General features: G+C 58.6%; 2 protein-coding genes across 2 annotated transcripts; both read right to left on the bottom strand.

Annotated features, from left to right (window-relative positions):
* Positions 1 to 3190: 3190 nt before the first annotated feature.
* On the bottom strand, positions 3191 to 3871 carry OVCA2 (OVCA2 serine hydrolase domain containing; the record flags this gene model as incomplete). Its single annotated transcript, XM_079545165.1, has 1 exon — positions 3191 to 3871. The coding sequence occupies one exon, from the start codon at positions 3869 to 3871 to the stop codon at positions 3191 to 3193; it is 681 nt and encodes a 226-aa protein (XP_079401291.1).
* Positions 3872 to 4286: 415 nt separating this feature from the next.
* On the bottom strand, positions 4287 to 17317 carry DPH1 (diphthamide biosynthesis 1; the record flags this gene model as incomplete). The annotated part of the gene is made up of 12 exons (XM_079545164.1): positions 4287 to 4373; positions 4545 to 4655; positions 4736 to 4814; positions 5065 to 5165; positions 5911 to 6067; positions 6641 to 6709; positions 8454 to 8575; positions 9029 to 9183; positions 10329 to 10450; positions 15307 to 15370; positions 16225 to 16374; positions 17260 to 17317. The coding sequence occupies 12 exons, from the start codon at positions 17315 to 17317 to the stop codon at positions 4287 to 4289; spliced, it is 1275 nt and encodes a 424-aa protein (XP_079401290.1).
* Positions 17318 to 17325: the final 8 nt, after the last annotated feature.

Below are 17325 nucleotides of genomic sequence, written 5' to 3'. Positions count from 1 at the left end.
GGCGAAACCATCTTTGTGATTCAGCCGTGTTTATCCCAGCCTGTGGCCCGGCCCAGCGTGGGTTTCCATGGAAAACTTCCATCGAAAACAAGGAGAAAAGGAGTTACAGCAGGAGTGACTCAGCCACAACTGGAAGCTTCTGCGGATGAGGCAGAGAAGGGGGGGACTCTTCCCACCAGCTTGGTCCCAACTGGGCAGCGGGGCCCAGGGACATCCCTGGAAGCGTCCAGCAGCTCTCTCGTACCCAAATCCAAGCACACTGCAGGTAAGAGCCAGGCCCAAGGGAGATGCATTGTGTAAGCATCCATGAAACGCATCACCTTTCAGGAGCATCCCCTCCCCAGCAGCCTGCATCAGGCCCTGCACACTGCTGGCTGTAGGGGAGGAAGAGTGAGATGAGTAAGGCTGGAAGGACGGTGAGACCCGCTGTCAGCGCAACCCACGGGAGCCCCTGTTTGTGTCTGCCAGCCCTGCATGGGCAGTGAGAGCAGGGAGGGAGCGGGGGAGGGCCTGAGTCAGCAGCAGCACTGGGGAAGGGATGCAGGGAACAGGCGGTGGGTGTTTGCCAGTGGGAGGATGCTTGGGATGCTCACAGCATCTCCAGTGCTGCTGGTTGCCTCAGAGCTTGCGGCAGGAATGGCAGCAAGCAGGGGTGCAGCTGCTCTGGGGAGCTGGCACTGCTGTGGACACACTGGGGGGATGCAGAGAGCTTTGAAAGCTGTTTTGGGGGGCAGAAATAGGGAGCAGAAGGGTGAAGTGCATCCCTGTCACAGGCTCCCATCGCCACTGGGTAAAGGCAACACAGAGGGGAAAAGCAAAACCCCCACGAATAACGCTCTCAGGTAGGAAAGACATTTGCCAGCCTCTCTTTCAGGCTCACATCCCTCCTGTTTTCTTCCCCATGCAGCTCACAAGAAGGTAGATCATAGGAACTAGACCTGGACCAGCAAAAGGTACGTGGCACGGGGCCGAGCTGCTGCTGAGGTGGCAGAACGCAAGCAGAGGTGCGAGTGGTGCTGCGTGGCATGGGGCAGACACAGCCATGCTCAGAGGGGCTGTGGTGGGCAGGATTCCCAGGGCACGGCCCCCTCCTCCGACCAGCAGGTGATGTCTGCAGGAGTCACTTCCCTCCTCCCATCACAGCAGGTGCAAAAACCACCTTCCTCCCGCCCCGCTGACACCTCATGCAGATGAAGGGTCGGCTTGATTTGTTTTTATTATTTGCTTTCAGCTCAGGGAGAAGACACCTGGCTTTTAATTTTTTTATTGAACCCCCTGAGAATGAGATGCAGGTGCTGGAGTATCAAAAAGCCCCCAGAATTCAAGCCCACCCACTCGTCAACCCCCCCCCCCCTCCCCTCCGTTCTCCCCAGAAGAGCCGCATGGGAAGCAGCAGGGCCATTCTGCTCACTCACCACGCACACACACACAGGTCCATCCCTGTTTCCAACGCCAGCGAACGGCTGCGGTGCCTCCGGCCGGTGCTGCTGCGGGACACGGGGGCGGGGGAAGCGGCTGCGGGACCGCAGTGCAGGCTGGACCGCGGCGAGCAGACATCACTGCAGTGCCTCATCCGCGCCGTCCCGCGGTGATGGGCTGCGCCGGCGAAGCGCCACGGCGAGCTGCAAGCTCGGCAATAATGAAACGGCTAACGGCTGGCCGGCCGAGCTGCCTGCTGCTGTCTTTTCACAGCGCCTGGAAGCTCAGGTGGGAAAGCAGCGAGACAAAGGCCCTGCTGCTTTGTCATCACGAGGTTCAGCCTCGCTGTTTTGGCTGCGTTCACCCACCGCCTGCTGCTTGGCAGGGCAACAGGTGTGTAGATGCACAGCAGCATCTCTGCGTCTCCCCGCGTGCTCCTTCCCCACCTCCCTGCGGGCCAAAAGCTGCGTTTTTGCTCCCCAAACCGACCCCCGGGTCCTCAATGCAGAGACCAAGGGGTGACAGACAGACACCCCACAGCTCTGCACCAGCCCAGGAAGCGGCCAAGCAGCACTGTGATGCCGGAGCCCCCAGAGCCTCCACACCCTTCAGTTACCCAAGAGCAACATCAGTGCAAATCTGACCTGCAGGGGAAAGCAGCCTCATGCTCTCACTGCTGCCTCCATCACGCTGCTGCCACAGAACCAGCAAGAAACCAGAGAGCAAAACTCACACGAATTAAAGCTGCTCGGTTAGTTTTGACCTGCGGCGGTTCCCAGGCGTGTTCACGGCTCAGTGAATGCTGAAAGTGCTTCTGTCTACTGATCCACTCCCCGTGGTTGCCTGAGGCTCAGAGCCTCAGCCTGGGGAAGCATGAGGAGCCCACAGACTCAGGTGACACCCTCCCACCCTGCACCACAGCACTGTTCTCTCCTCCTGGTGCTTGTGACCCACCAGAGGATTGCCCAGCACCATCCTCTGCTCAGCTCCACCTGTGAGACCTCAGTGCAGCAATATAGGAGAACAGCCCCACCTGGCAACACGAGCGAACTACCACGTTTAGCATCTACAGTGCACTTCATCACTGAAGAAAAAGGGCATCGGAGACCATGCTGTGAGCTGAAGTCCCTGTGGGTACAGACCCGAGGCTGGTGTACCCCAGCACTGAAGCCACGTGGCAGCCAAGCAGGATGCCTACCATCAGAGCAACAACACCAGCATCGCAGATTTCTGGGTGCATTTGGAAAATGTCAGACAAAACCTAGCAATGGTTGAGTTTTTCCTCGTTTGTGAAGGCTCTTTGCACAGCAGAAGATATAACAGATCTCTCAATTCACACAAGCTGAACCAGCAGAGAAATTTAATGCAAGAGGCAAACACCAACCCTGACACTGCCAGGAAATGTCTTCTCTAGGCCCAGGCCCATTGAAAGGCTGGCTTCATTTTTTTAGTAGGGGATACTGAAAACACAAACCTTTTTGGATATAAGAGCTGCAAGTACTGTGTGCTCTGCAGCTGCTTCCTCTGACTGAGATCGTACTTTTGAAGGGACTCTGGAAGTCCATCAGGCACAGCTGCATCACTCTCTTGCCTGCAATCCAATGTCACATACATAATAAAGTTGCAAAGAAGAGATACAGAAGAGTTTCACTGTGTTAATATAGCAAAAGAGCACAGAGATCGTGACAACCTCTCCAAAGAGCGCAGAAACAGCAAGCTCTGCTCCAAGATACCCCACCAAGCAGCCCACCACAAATTACAGACACCGCTATCACACTGCTCCAGCCCCTGGCTGCTCAGCCCGGCCCTGCCCAGGGCAGAAACGTTCCAAGAAGCGCAGGTAGGCCTCCTTTTGTGCCGCAGCCACGGGGACGAAGTGGCCGCCGGGGTGCGTGACGACGACGGGCTCCACGAAGCACCGCGCCAGCTCAGCGCTGAGGTGCGCGGCGATGACAGCGTCGGCATCGCCCACGACGTGCAGCGAGGGCAGGGCGATGGGCTCCCGGTAGAAGTGCTCGTGGGCCGGCGCGCGGCTGGCGAAGGCGGCCACCAGGATGGCGAAGGCGACGGGAAAGCGCGGATCCCCGCGGGCCCGCAGGGCGCACACCATAGCGGCCAGCGCCGCACCCTGGCTGAAGCCCAGCAGCCCGTCGAAAGGCCCGCGCTCCTCCAGCGCTCTCGCCACGGCCTCCAGCGATTCCTCCAACCCTGCCGGCCGATCCGCTGCCTCCGAGGCCTCAAAAGCTCCCGGCCTGGAAAACCACCACCCACGTGGGGGGTCGTCGCTTATTTCATCCTCACTGCCGGGCACGAGGTGCGGAGCATCGAGGGCTACGAGCTCAGCACGGCCTCGCAGAGCCTTGCGCAGCGCGCCGGTGCGCTGTCGGAAGCGGCGCTCGCTCTGCCGGTAGCCGTGCAGCGCCAACAGCCGCAGCGGCCGCCCCTCCGACATGGTGCCCGCCACAGCCGGAAGTGAGCGGCACTTCCGGCCGCCCCCTCTTCCCGCCGGAAAGCTACGCGCTGATTGGCTATGGCCGCACGCAAGGAAAGGCTCGGGGAGGACCGTCCGCCGGCGCGCCCCCTTGCGGCGGGAGGTCGCGGGACGAGAACGTGGAGGGGGCGGCCCCGACGGGGTGCCAGTGGAACCGGCGCCGTGCAGTGAGGGGGGATGCGGAGCGGGAGGGGCTGCGCGACCCGCTTCCACCAGGCAACAAGGCCATACGGGCCGTCCTCAGTTCCACCCCTTTCCATCCTGGTGCTGGTACCAGCGATGCCCCAAATCCGTGTGGCCCCGATGATGCTCACCCTGGGGCGGTTGAACCCACGCCAAGTCCCCACAGGTGGCAGCGGGGCCACCGGGACCCTGTTCAGGAGGTGGCCGTGTCCTCAGGCGGGTGAGCACTGCGGGAGCCCTCAGAGCCATTCTTCAGGCTGGGGGCTGCGAGTGGCTTCTCCTGTGGGGACAGACATGGGGTAAGCAGAGAAGGGGCCACCTGTGCTCCGACGGAAGGCGCCGCGTGGGCACCAGCCCTGCTCTCCAGGGAGCAAGCCACTGGGTGGCGCTTGTGACACACGGCACCGAGCACCAAGGGACACAGTAGGGACTCCCACCCCCCAGCGGCCACCTGGGCTGGCTGTGCTGAGCGATTGGCCGTCCACGGTCCCAGGGATTGACTGGCATAGAAGTCCATGGGGTACGGCTGTTGCCACTCGATGTCCCCAAGAGCCACCGCTGCCTGCGAGGAGGGGATAAGGGGCTGAGTGCCACTTGCAGTGCTGGGAGGGGTCCTCCTGAAATGCACCGGGGGCTGCTCACCTCATAGGGTGTCAGCAGTGGTTTGCCGAAGGCCTCCCCCCAGTCAATGGAGAGCCGTGGACAGGCGATCTGCACCCACCTGTGAGGAGAATGGCAGCAATAAAGACCCCACAGCCCCATGTGAGGAACCTCAGGATGGCTCTGGACACCGCCATGAGGAGCTGCTCCCCTTCACCGTGCTGCGTCCCAGGACCAAGAAACATCACTTGGATTTAGGGGCACCACGGAGGAACTCTCCATGACAACAGCCCAGAACTACGTCAGGCCCAGCACCACATTCCCAGCACGGCTCTGGGGCTCCCCACAGGAATGGGGCCGGGAGCACTCACGCATCCACGCTGTCGAAGAGCTGCAGTTTGCTGGGGAAGATCTCAGACAGCAGCACCCGCACGAAGGGCCGGCCCAGGGCACGCAGCCGTGACTCCAGGTGCTATGGGGAGAAAAACAGCACCGTGGTTCAGGGGCTGGCCAGCCTCATGCTAACCCGCACAGCACTTTCCATCCAGAAGGCCATACAGAACCCAAAGCTCAGCCCTCAGGCCTCTTGGGAACACAGCTCTGTGTCCCTGCCACATGCAGGGGGCACACACGGTGACAGGGCCGCAGCTCCAGCTCGCACGCCGCTTCCCCTAGCGCGTGCCTCAGCCTAATGAAGTAATTACTGCTCAATGACAACAATCTGTTCTCGTTAGCAGCTGCAGCCTTGGGACACCTGCCTGCTGCAGGGCTGAAGGCTGTGGGAGGACGTGAGCAGCGTGGCCGTGACCTCAGAGCCGCCAACTGTTTCCCGTGCCCTACTGTGCCCGTCACCTCCCTGAGCCGCCCCCCAAAATCACTCTCAGGATCTCTGCCCCACATCTCACTGCTGATCCCCCCAATCCCCCCCAACATCAACGGCAGCACCTTGGCTCTGCTCCCCTTGCCCGCAGAGACAGCGAACCCAAGCAGGAGTTCATCCAATTAAAACCAAACCAGCGAATTAATTGCTGAGCTGCTCATCCAGGGGGGTCTCCACGGCTGGCCAGTGTTTAATGAGCCCTTGGCCAACCTCCCTCATCTGCTGCTAATTGCCCTGCCCGCACGGCTCGGGGCGGATCGATGGCAGCAAGAGAGGGCAGGCGCTGTCCTTGCCCATTTCCCAGCCATATCCCCAAGGTGAGGGGACCCAGCAGTACCTGTAGGATGGCAGGGGATCCCTGTCGCCCCAGGGTGCCCAGCAGCAGCCCCCAGCACTGGGCGCGGGCGGCGGAGCGGATGGCAGCCTGCCGGGCTTCACGCATGCGGTCATGGGCATAATGCTCCTGCGAGAAGACCTTGCTGTAGGGATCATACCTGTGGAGCAGACCCAAACTCAGCCACAAGCAGCCCCCAGCCCCACAGATGGCCCCCAAACTGCTCCGTGCCCTCCTTCATTTGCACTAATTAGCTCACAGGGCCCAGTTGGTTCATCAGGAGGGCAACGGGGCCAGGACTGCGCTCCCATCGCAGCCCCCCACACTCAGCCCCTCCCAGTCCCGGCTCATCAATTATAAAGGAATCTTTGATTTGTTGCTTTGTTTGACGAGGAGAATTTTAATCAAATCCCACTCGGGTTTCGGCAGCTTCCCCAGCGCCATAAAGCTGACGCGCGCCTCCCGTTCGTAACAAACGACCTACTAAGAAATTCAGATTTCACCAAATGGGCCCTGCCTTTCGCTCTTGATATTTCATCTGCTTTCAGCAGCCTCATCATCGCGCTTTATGGCCTCTGCCTGCAGCAGCCGGGGAGTTTAATGGCTGCACCTCAAAGAGCTTTCACAGGTACTTGTCAAAATGTTTATATTCAGCCGGAGTAAATGGCTGGTGTTCATCGCATGGAGCGTGGCTCCCTCTGCCCTGCTGGGATGGGGGAGGAGTTGGCCCTACCTGTAGGCGGGTATCCCCGGGTTGGAGATCATGATGGACTCCAGGTGGAAGCGGCCGTCCCCCAAATAGCTGCGGGAGAGAGGGAGAGGAATGGGGGGTGGTGGAGTCGTGTGCTCCTTCCTCAGCATGCAGGGTGTGGAGGGGTGGGTGGATGGACGGATGGACAAATGGATGGATGGACAGATAGACAAATGGACGGATGGACAGATGAACGGACACATGAATGGACAGACGGATGGATGGATGGACAAATGGCTGGATTAATAGATGGATGGACGAATGGACAGATGGGCAAATGGATGGATGGACAGACACGTGGATGCACGGACGGGAGGATGGTTGGATGGACAGACACATGGATGGAGAGATGGACAAATGGGCAGACAGGACGGATGGATGGACAAATGGCTGGCTGGGTGGATGGACTGACAGATGGATGGATATGCAGATGGACGGATGGATGGATGGAGAGATGGTCAGATGGACAGATGGATGGAGAGATGGACAGTATGAAGAGAAAGACGGACGGACAGACGGATGGATGGATGGATGGAGGGATGGATGGACGGACAGACGGATGGACAGACAGCCACTTTCGGAGCAAAAATGGACATGAAGCAGCAGGGCCAGCGCTACGTCTCTACGGCTGGTTATAGACGTTGCTGCTTCCATTTCTAATCGGATTTCAAGTCAGCAATTACATTTCAAAGCCTTTCATTCAGCTGCCCTAATGGAGTGAGGCCTCGGAAAATGAATTCAGACGTAAAACTTGACTAGATTTTTGCCCTTAATTGGAGAATGACATTTTGGAAGATCAAAGCTAATTTGTCGGCAAAAGTTAGCCCCAGAGACGGGCTAAATAAGAAAATAACAACGCGGGGAGGATGCAGGTACGTCGGGTGTGGGCACCTCGGAGGATTGCGGGTACCATGCTATGGTTCCAATGGCAGCAGGATGGGTGTGCTCATGCCAGCGTGGTGGCTTTGGGGACAGCAGAAACGCAGTGCCTCGCCCCCAGGTCCAGGTGCAGGGCAAAGTCACAGCCCTGTCCCACAAGGCTGCCCCATGACTGGGAACACGAGGGCGATGCTCTGCCTCACCCCAGGTGGCTGAGATGGGGTTTAACACCTCCAAGGGTGGGGTCCTCGTATTTATTTATTCTGCAGCGCACTGTATTCACAGTACATTAAGCATTTCCATTACCTAAAATAATTAGGTGATAGGAAGCGAAGTGCTCCCTCTAATTTGCTGTCCTTAAATAAAATTAATGTTGCTGTGATGTTGGGCCCCGGCCATTTGTCTTTTCCAATTATCCACCCGCCCTTCCATCTATTATCTATTCTGATATACGACTCAATTATTTCCTCTGTGCTACGAGCAGACGCCAATCAGAGCAGCTTTAGGAGCCGGAGGGACCCAGCCCAGCCCATGTACACCCCAGGCAGGGCAGAGGAGGGATGGGCAATCCTGGCACCAGGAAAATGTACCCACGGATCTGGGGAAGGCATGGGGATGGGGTTGAGGATGGGGTCGGGATTGGAAAGGATTTGGGATAGGGTAGGGATGGGGATGGCTCTAGGGATGTGAATGGCATTGGGATGAGAAGGGTTTGGGGACAAGGTTGGAAATGGGGAGAGGGCTGCAGATGTAGTGGGGATGATAACGGAATTGAGAACGGAGACATGACTGCGGATGGGTTTGAGGATAGAGGCAGATTTGAGGATGGGGATGGGGTTGGATATGGAGCACGGCTCCAGCCTGGCTCTATGCCCTGCCTTGAGCTGCAGGGTCCTTGGGGACAGCAGGTACTTACACAATGGCATCAGTGTCCCGTGCGAGCCGGGGCGATGTGCAGCCCAGTATCTCACCAGGGGACAGAGGCTTACACTGGGGCACACACACCTTGTACTGCGACTGCAGCTCCTTTGAGGCTGCCTGCAGAGACATGGGGTCAGCCAGAGAGCCAAGATACAGAGCCCACACCCGGCCAAGGCTGGTGACAATCACAGTGCTGGGGACCCTCGGGGCACCTCAATCTGGAGAGCCACAGGGTGCCTCAGTTCACAAGGTAATGGCCCTGCGGAGCAGAGATGCTCTGCCACACTAGAACAACATATCAATTAGAAGAGAAGGGAAAATGCTTAACGCTCCAACAGCCTCATGTTTGGATAGACGTGGCTCAAGAGGCTCATTCATCTCCGCTCAGGAGCAGACAGACAGACAGAGCTGCTGGAGCTTCCCTCAGCACTGCACTGAAATACCACATGCTCCTCTGCCTGCCCTGACATTTACAGAGCAGCTCCCAGGGGAGCTGGGGAGTGGTGCTGCTGTGAAACATTGATCAGAGTTATCACAAAGCTCTCCATCAACGCGATCGTGGCTGCTCACCTGCACTGCAGCCACAAACTGGATGGTGCTGACCAGGGCCAGGGAAGAGCCTGCGGCGAAGTTGAAGCGGATGGTGTCCAGGAAATGGGATGTGTCAATCTTGATGTCCACGAAGACATAGAGCATCTTCAGACCACGCGTGGCATCGATGGGGACTGCCAAGAGAAAGAGTGTGAGGATGATTCTGGGGGGCTCTCCTTATGTCCCATAGCCTGGTGTATGGCAGATGGGGGCCTGTTCACTCCAGGCAGGGGGTGCAGATGGAGCACCCATTCATTTCTCTCTGGATAACGGCAGCCCGGGGGGGATCAATGAACACAAATCTAATTACCCCCGGTGCTAAGAAGCCTGTGTCACCACGATTAAGTGAATAATTAAAGTACACAGAGTCCACATCGATCCGCAGCTCCGCATTCACTTCCCATTTTGGTGCGCTTCGCCTGAGCACAATTAAGTGCAAATTACTCCCTCCTGCAGGGCCGGAGGGATGGGGATGGTGGCTCTGGGGTGGCACCCCCTAAAATACCATGGGATCCCACAAGGATAGCTGTGCTGAGCTGGTGTCAGGGTGGGCAGCCCAATAGATGCCCCTCGGGGTGCTAAATTCATAATGTGGTTTTGAGTTACAGATCTCAACCAGGAGGTCAGTATTTCATAGGGAGCCTGGAGCGATACTACAAACCCCATAAGCATCCTCAGAGCCCCTGCCCAGGCTCAGAGAAGCTGCAGGATGCTGGGAAGACCGAGGTTGCTGCCCAGAACAGCAATTCCACCGATCCACCTTAAAACCCAGAGTGTCTTATTGTTATTTTTGGGCTGATTCCATCCTGGGTGGACTTCAAAGTTAGCAGCATCTGGGACAGCAGCGCAGTTTCCATGGCAACCGGATCCAGAGTACCGTCCGCCTGGGGAGCACACAGCCTCCTCCTCCCTTCCCCTTCCAGCCAGCTCAAAGCCACGTCCCCATTGTCCCCACCATCCCTATTGTCCCCATCCCCACCAGTAGCTCCCAGGCACAGAGGCTGTGTGCTCTGCTGATGTCAGGCTCAGGCGATGTGATTTGGGCGATGCCACGGCCAAGCAGGCACTGCAGTGCTGCGATAGGGACGCTCTCCACATGCACTGCTGCTCCCCAAATCCTACCCAAAGGCAGCAACCCAATCAGCCCGGCCCTACCCAGCTCTGCCTTTGGAGAGGGCTTACAGCACTCGGTGCCACGGCCCCATGCTGGCACTGAGCACGGGCACAGTACTGGCAGTCCCCAGTGCCACCGCACACCCCAGAACCCAATGTCACCTACTCAGGCAGCTGTGTCCATAGTGCACCAAGAAGTCAGCACCCAGAGCCCGCGCCGTGTAGTCATCCACGCAGCACGCGCCGTACGTCACATCGCCCATCACCACCGCCTCAGCATCTGTAAACCTGCAGGAGGGACAGCAGTGCAGGCGGCATCGGGGTGGCATCAGGATGGCAGCGTCATGGCACACGTCCTCCCAGCCCTCTGCCGGTGTCCCCAGCCCCGCTGTGTCCCTGCCGGCACGTGACGCGGTGCGAACGGGGGACCCCTCAGCACACAGCGGGGAGGACGAGCACTGGCCACTCTCCGAGATGTCAACATGATTAAAGTGGAGAGCGCTAATCCGCCTCTTCAATTGGGTAAAGCTGTTTGCAATTCAGCGGATTATCCGCTCATCAAATAATACGCTGCCAGCTTCCTAATGCAGCGGCACGGAGAGACCCAGCGCACGGCCACCGTGCCGGGGATCGGAGCCAACCCGAACCGTGCCAACCCCATAGCAGAGGCCGTGCCCCCACACCCTGGGCACTGCTGCTGCCCTCCAGCCCACGCCTGGCTGGCACTTGGACAGGGACAGCACAAAGTGGCACTGTCCCCTCCAGGGGTTCCACCCATACCTGGTGCTGCCATTGGGAGATAAAGCCCCGTCGTGTGATTTAAGCGTGCCACCTTCACCGGTGGTTTATTGCACCATTTCGGGGGATTATTAGCTTGGCCACGTTCCCGCGGTGTTTTAATTAGGAAAGCGGGTATCGCAGTGACAAAGCCCCATGCCTGGAGGGCTGCTTCAACCAGATGCTGACGCCTTATTTACACCAAGGTTGTGCCACAGGCTGGGTTGGAAGACCCTTCTGACAGGATGGTGGCTGAGGTGCCATCGGGGTCTGCGTGCCGGTGAGTTCCCAGTGACACCAAGGCAGGGTTTGGGGACAGCAGAGGCGTCACCCCCTGCTGGCGCTGGCTGAGGGCCAGGGTCCCCCTCCCTGAGTGCCGTGCAGGGAGCGTTACGTCGGCGGCAAGAATAGAAGTGGTGGGCAGATCTGGGCAGATGGCAGAAGGTGGAGGAATGGCGGAGCGTGCAGAATATTAACAGCTCCGACCCAGCGGCAGAGCTCGGAGAAGGGGACAGGGCACACAGTGTCCCCAGTGCGGGGACAAAGCCACCATCATCTTCGTGTCCTGCCCAAAGCAGACATCCCATGGGCAGGGGATGCGTTGGGGACAGCTGGAGGATGGGTGTCAGCACCCAGAGCTGCGGTCCCGATGGCACGGATGGGCACACGGCCACCCCACTGCCCATATGGCAGTGCCATAGGGCTGCTGAACGATCCAGAAGGCTCTTTCCCCACCCCCCGGTTCCCCTCAGCCCCCTTCTCTAATGAGAGGTGATGAGATGAACGTGAATCAGACTCCACACATCTCAGCAAAAGTGGAAAATTATTCAGCTCCTTAAGATTCAGGACGGGGAGGTCTGACTCAGAGCAGCAGCCAGCGCCGCTTAATTTTTTATAGATTAAAATGTATGCAAATTGGCCCAAACCCCAGAGAAAGTCCCTGGGGGTGAAGAGCAAGAAAGTGAAATAGCAACAGTGGAGGGAGGGGATGGCAGAGGGGCACTGTGCTCCCACCCATGGCACACAGCCATACGGGGACGGGGCTGAGCTGCCTGACCTCATACCATACTCCTGGACTGGACAGGGGACATGGGACAGACCAAGGACACTGTAGGACGATGGCGGCAGGCTCCCTGTGGTGACGTGGGGACAGCACATGCCGGGGTCACCCACACCGGATGGGCTATGATGGAGCAGCCATAATCTCCTGAGACAAATCAAAGCAGAGCACGGGGGCCTCCCCTTGATGTTTTAATCAGTTCGGCGTCGCCGGAGCCTTTCATCAAACTACAGAGGAAGGAAATGTCAATTAGCATCCACCTGCCCGCGACACGGGACGCTGCACTGCAATGGGACACAGTCCTCGCCATGCTCCATGTCCCCACTGCCCGGTGGTCCGGTGGCACGTCAGGCTGTGGTGACAGGGCTGTCCCCACGGGGCTGCGAGCCGTTCTCTCCCTCTGGGAGCTCATGAATATTGAAGACAAGGGGAGGTTATTCATCTTTTCCGTCCCGCAAACCCCGTTCATTCTGAAAAACAGCCCGGCCTTAGTGTTTTCCTCATCTCCCCTAATTCATTATCTCCTCCTTTAAACAGATGGCTCCCAAAATGCCATTTATAAAGTGCCACGCTCAGCACCGGCAGAGGGCTGGGACCCCCTGCCCTGCTCTGCCACAGCGCAGAGGTGACACAACCCAGTGACAAACACGGGGACCCCATCCCTTTGCCAACACCCCCCCTCCGGTTTTGCTCCTGCTTGACTTCTGCAAGCAAAACTTCCCAGCCCCAATCCCTGAGAAGGTTTGGAGGGGAGCCCCTGATCCCAACAGCACCATAGGTGCCCAAGTCCCTTTGGGACGGGTACATGGAACTCTCTGCTCGACCCCAACCTTCCACCCCCCTAAAAGCATTGAGCGCAGCCCCAGTGTAGAACAATGCGATTAATTAGCAGAGAAGCCCGTCGCCGAGCCCCATTACCAGGTTCCCAACTTCATTAGCACAGGAAAGCTGCACATAATTAAAATAATGAGTTTGCAATTTTACTGCAAGCAGCTCTGGAAGAGCACCGCTGCAGCTGGGCAATTATTGCCTGCGTGCAGCACGGGGACCCGCAGAGCACCTGCAAGTGGGTCAGGATGGGGAGATGGCAACAGGGATGGGGTTCCCATCCAACGTGAGGATGCAGAGCACTGTGACCCCATTGTTGGCCTTTGATGCATCCCAGCTCTGTGCTTTGCTGTGCTTTGTGCCTTGAAGCTGGAAACCCCTCCAAAAGATGAAGCTATGGAGCAAAGAACAGCAGTGACCAAGCCACCATGGCTGTCCCATGCCTATCTGGTGCCCATCCCTTTGGCAACAGCTTCCACCAAGGACTGGCCATAGGGTTGCCAGCTCCCCAGTCTCTGTAGGGACACAAGGACATAGGATATGGACACAAGGACACAGACACAAGGACGCAGACGTCGCAGCAGGATGGCATTGGCACGTTCTGACCTCAGGAGGTAGCAGCCCTTTGCCCCATTCGCCCCACGCCATCACCGCCCAACCGAGCTGTTCACCATCTCCACTGAAGTGAGAACTTCATTCTCCCTAATGATGCTGTTGTGTGCTTAATGAGGGTGATTAAATCCCCCCTGTGCAGCACCACGCGCTCGAAGGACGAAGGGAACAGGGAGGGCAGCGGTGGCTGAATCCTGCACCCCAAGAAGGGTCCTTTAGGGTTGACACCACAGCAGCTTGGCCACAGGATGTGGTGTCCCCACGGTGCCATTCACCAGGAGGGGACAGCGCATGGCACCGGGGGGCTCTCCCCCTTTGCTACTGTGGCCACCAGCTCCAGAGCAGGGAAGGGGCAGAGCGGTGCCACCAGCACGTCCCCGACTCCATCACCTCCCCTATTAGCAGGAGACAGGGGGGATTAGCAGCTGCGCAGCCTGACAGCTGATTTTATTAACAAGGAATCAAGAGCCCAGCTGAGCCGCCTGCCATGCACGGGGAAGGAGGGGGGGGTGGGGGGGGTCTGCTCCCAACACCCCCCCCCCCCCCAACACATGGAGCTGGTGGGCTGAGGGCTGCCCCCCGATCCCGAGCTGTTGTCCAGGCTTTCCCCCACGCTGCCACCCCCTCACCGGCACGAGCTCCCTTCCACCGAATTACATCAGCCACCAGAAACGGAGCCAATTTGGATGCTGCCTGGAGAGCGTCGTGATGCGGCTCCAGCAGCGCACGGCCCCGCCAGCTCAGCAGCCTGCGGGCGGTAACGAGACCCCCACCTCAACGGGGGCTGCGGACCCCCCACCCCCCTCCACAACTCCACGATAACGACAAACCTATCAGTGCTAATTAACAGGACTTCACACCGGTCAATGCTGTCAGTGTCTCTATTTGAAAGGCTCTGTGTTAAGTGCCCGGCGCTTTTCCATGATGCTCCCATGACATCTTCATCCCTGCTCCCAGCCAACATGATGCACAGGGACCAGGAAGCCAACCCTGCTCTTGTCCTCACCATCTGGGACTCCAACAAGCAGCCCCCTGCCTTTGGCCCCACTGTTTCCCTGCAGTGGGGCAGACAAGACCCCGGCCAGCACCATGTGCACATTCTCACTCTCATCTCAGCCCAGCAGACACAGCCCTGGCTACAGAACGTGGGACACGTCATCCTGGGGTTGATGGCAGCTTGACTCTATCCCCATTGGCATTGCACAGATCACATCAATTCCCACCACACCACAGCACCTGTCCCCAGCTGGAACACAGATGTCACCCAGTGCCTCCAACCAAGGGACAGACCTTGGGGTGCCCCCGGTCAGGGTGCCACCACTGCTGGCAGTGAGGACGAGGCTGGTGGGGCTGCTGCAGCTCGGGGAAGCGGGGCTTAAGGTTTCATTCAGATGAAAGAGCCCCTTAATCCGCTGCCTTTGAAGTCAGAGACATGAAAGCGGCTGGGTGCCAAAGCCGGGGAGAGGAGGCAGCGCTGCTTAAAGGGACAGACCCACGCAGAGCCACCTGCACTCTGCACCCATCCCCTGCATCCTCCCACCCCTTATGCAGAGATGGGACAGGTGACAAAGCCGGGCTATGTGCCATGACCCCCCCCCAGGTGCTGTCACCTCCCTGTGAGCCTCCTCACAGAAGGTGACAGCGTGCTAACAGATGCTGTGACCCCACTGGTGGTGACACTGAGGTCACAGCTCCGGGGGATGCATCACCAAGGGCACTGTCACCCCGACAGCAGGGATGTGTGACAGCACTGGGGACCGCAGGCGTTGGGGACGTGGTGTGACCATGCTGCCCCCATCCCCAAGGGGCAGATGGTGCTGCATTAAGTTGGGAGCCCCCCCAGCCCCAATATCAGGTCAGATCTTACCGCTCAATGATATCTGCAATGGTGCAGGCGAACATGAGCAGCCCCTCCGGCATCTGCAGGGCCACTGGGAAGAGAAAGGCTGTGGTTAACGGGGGATGCTCCCAACTGGGGCCCACCCCACAGCACTCCAAACCACTTCATCCCTCCCCACAACTGAAATTGGGCACTGTGCCCTCAGAAAGCAGCAGCACAGCACGGATCTCCCCGGAACGGCTCACCCTCTGCCGCTCGCACCCACCCCGTGCAAATGCATTTAATCCCTTTCTGAACCCGCCGACACTCCTTGTCTCTCCCACTTCCCGCTGTAATGAGTTCTGGGTTTTAATTAAGCGCTGCACAGGAAGAGGTACTTTCTTCTGTTTATTTTAAACCTGCTCCTAATAATGTAAACGTGTGCCCCTGGTTCTCCAGCTACAAGAAAGAGTGGATAATCATCGCCTTTTCAGCTCTGCACCATTCATAATTCCACAGCCCTCTGTCATATCCCCCCTTCGTTCGTCTCTTTCCCAACAAAAAGAACTAAATCTATTTAATCTCCCATTGTACAGAGCTGTTCCAAACCTTTGATCGTCCTTCGTTGCCCTTCCCCTTGCTGCTGCTCTCCCACTTTGGAGGTGCCAGCACAGCTCCACGTATGGCATGCATTTATTCACAGTGAGATGATGCCTCTTAGTCCCACTGTCCCCACCTGGGGCTGCCTTTACCCACTGCCACCCAATGGCACTGGTGGCCAAGCACACAGCAGGAAGGTCCTGGCTGCCATCCTGAGCACACCCCAGCACTGGCAGCCCCATAGAACCATTCAGGTTGGAAAAGACATCCCAGAAGCCCAACTCCAACCCCAGCCCACCCCCACTGCGCCCACCGACCACATCCCTCAGTGCCACAGCCCTCCCACGTCCCCTCCCCACTGCTCACCCTTTTTGGCACCTGCCTGCCGGATCCTCCAGATGGTTTTGGGGATCTCAAAGTTGTAGTTGGAAGGCAGAGCCCCCACTGCCTCCCGCAGCTCTGCATTATTCAGCAGCTCCTCGGGGACCTGGCGGGCAGTGCGACGTGGAACTCGATCTGGGGATACAGTGGGAGTCAAGGGGGGAAGTCTATAGGGCATCAGGTCCTTGGGGCCATAGGGACACTGTGCCCTAAGGCCATGGAGACATCAAATAGGGCACTCTAACCCAGCAGTCACGGGGACTCTGTGTCCTAAGGGCATGGAGACATCACATCCTAGGGCTATGGGGACACTACAAGTGTAAGTTGTGTCCCCATAGAAGAGGCACAGCACCCTCGGGCTCCAGGGACACAGTGCCCCTAGGGCCACGAGGATCCTGTGACCTAAAGCCATGGGGACACCAAATCCCTGAAGCCACAGAAAGACCCTGTGCCACCTCCCCAAGGATGAACTGCAGCCTCCCTCACCCAACATGGGACAATAATGCTGTTTTCTGGGGGAAAAAGCACCTTTTCTGCCCATTATACCTCAGAGCACTGCATTTGTAAGGCCATAGGAACAGTGTCCATAGGGCCACAGGGATGTCATGTCTATAGGGCCACACGCAGACCTTATGCTACCCGTGGGATGGGGCCGAGGCACTCTCAGCCCCCACCACCCCCAGGGGTGATGCTTTCTTTTTTTTGGGGGGAAGAGGGGACATAAAACCCAACCCCAAACCCCGATGTTGACACCCATCCCACCAGAGGGCATTCAGCAGCGTCCTCCCCCATACCCGGGGGGGGGGGGGGAGGACGGGGGAGAAGGGGGGCAGCGCTCCGTTATTCACCGCCGCCACGTCGATCATCGCCCCCCGACGCCGTCATCCAGCGAGCCCACGGCACAGCCGGGACGGGCATAGCCGGGACGGGCACAGCCCCCGCCGCCTTCCCCCGCCCGGCGGCCCCCGGTACTCGCCCCGCTTCTCCCCCACGAGGCTCGGTTCTCCTGCCGGTGCCCACCTGCGCTGCTGGCGGAGGGCAGAAGGGCCGCACCGCCGGAGCGCGGCGGTGCCGCCATGGCGCTGG

Source organism: Tetrao urogallus (genome assembly GCF_951394365.1).
Source record: "Tetrao urogallus genome assembly, chromosome: 20".
In the NCBI taxonomy this organism is placed as follows: Eukaryota; Metazoa; Chordata; class Aves; order Galliformes; family Phasianidae; genus Tetrao; species Tetrao urogallus.
Note: the sequence above shows the minus strand (reverse complement) of the source record. Positions and strands in the feature narration are given on the sequence as shown.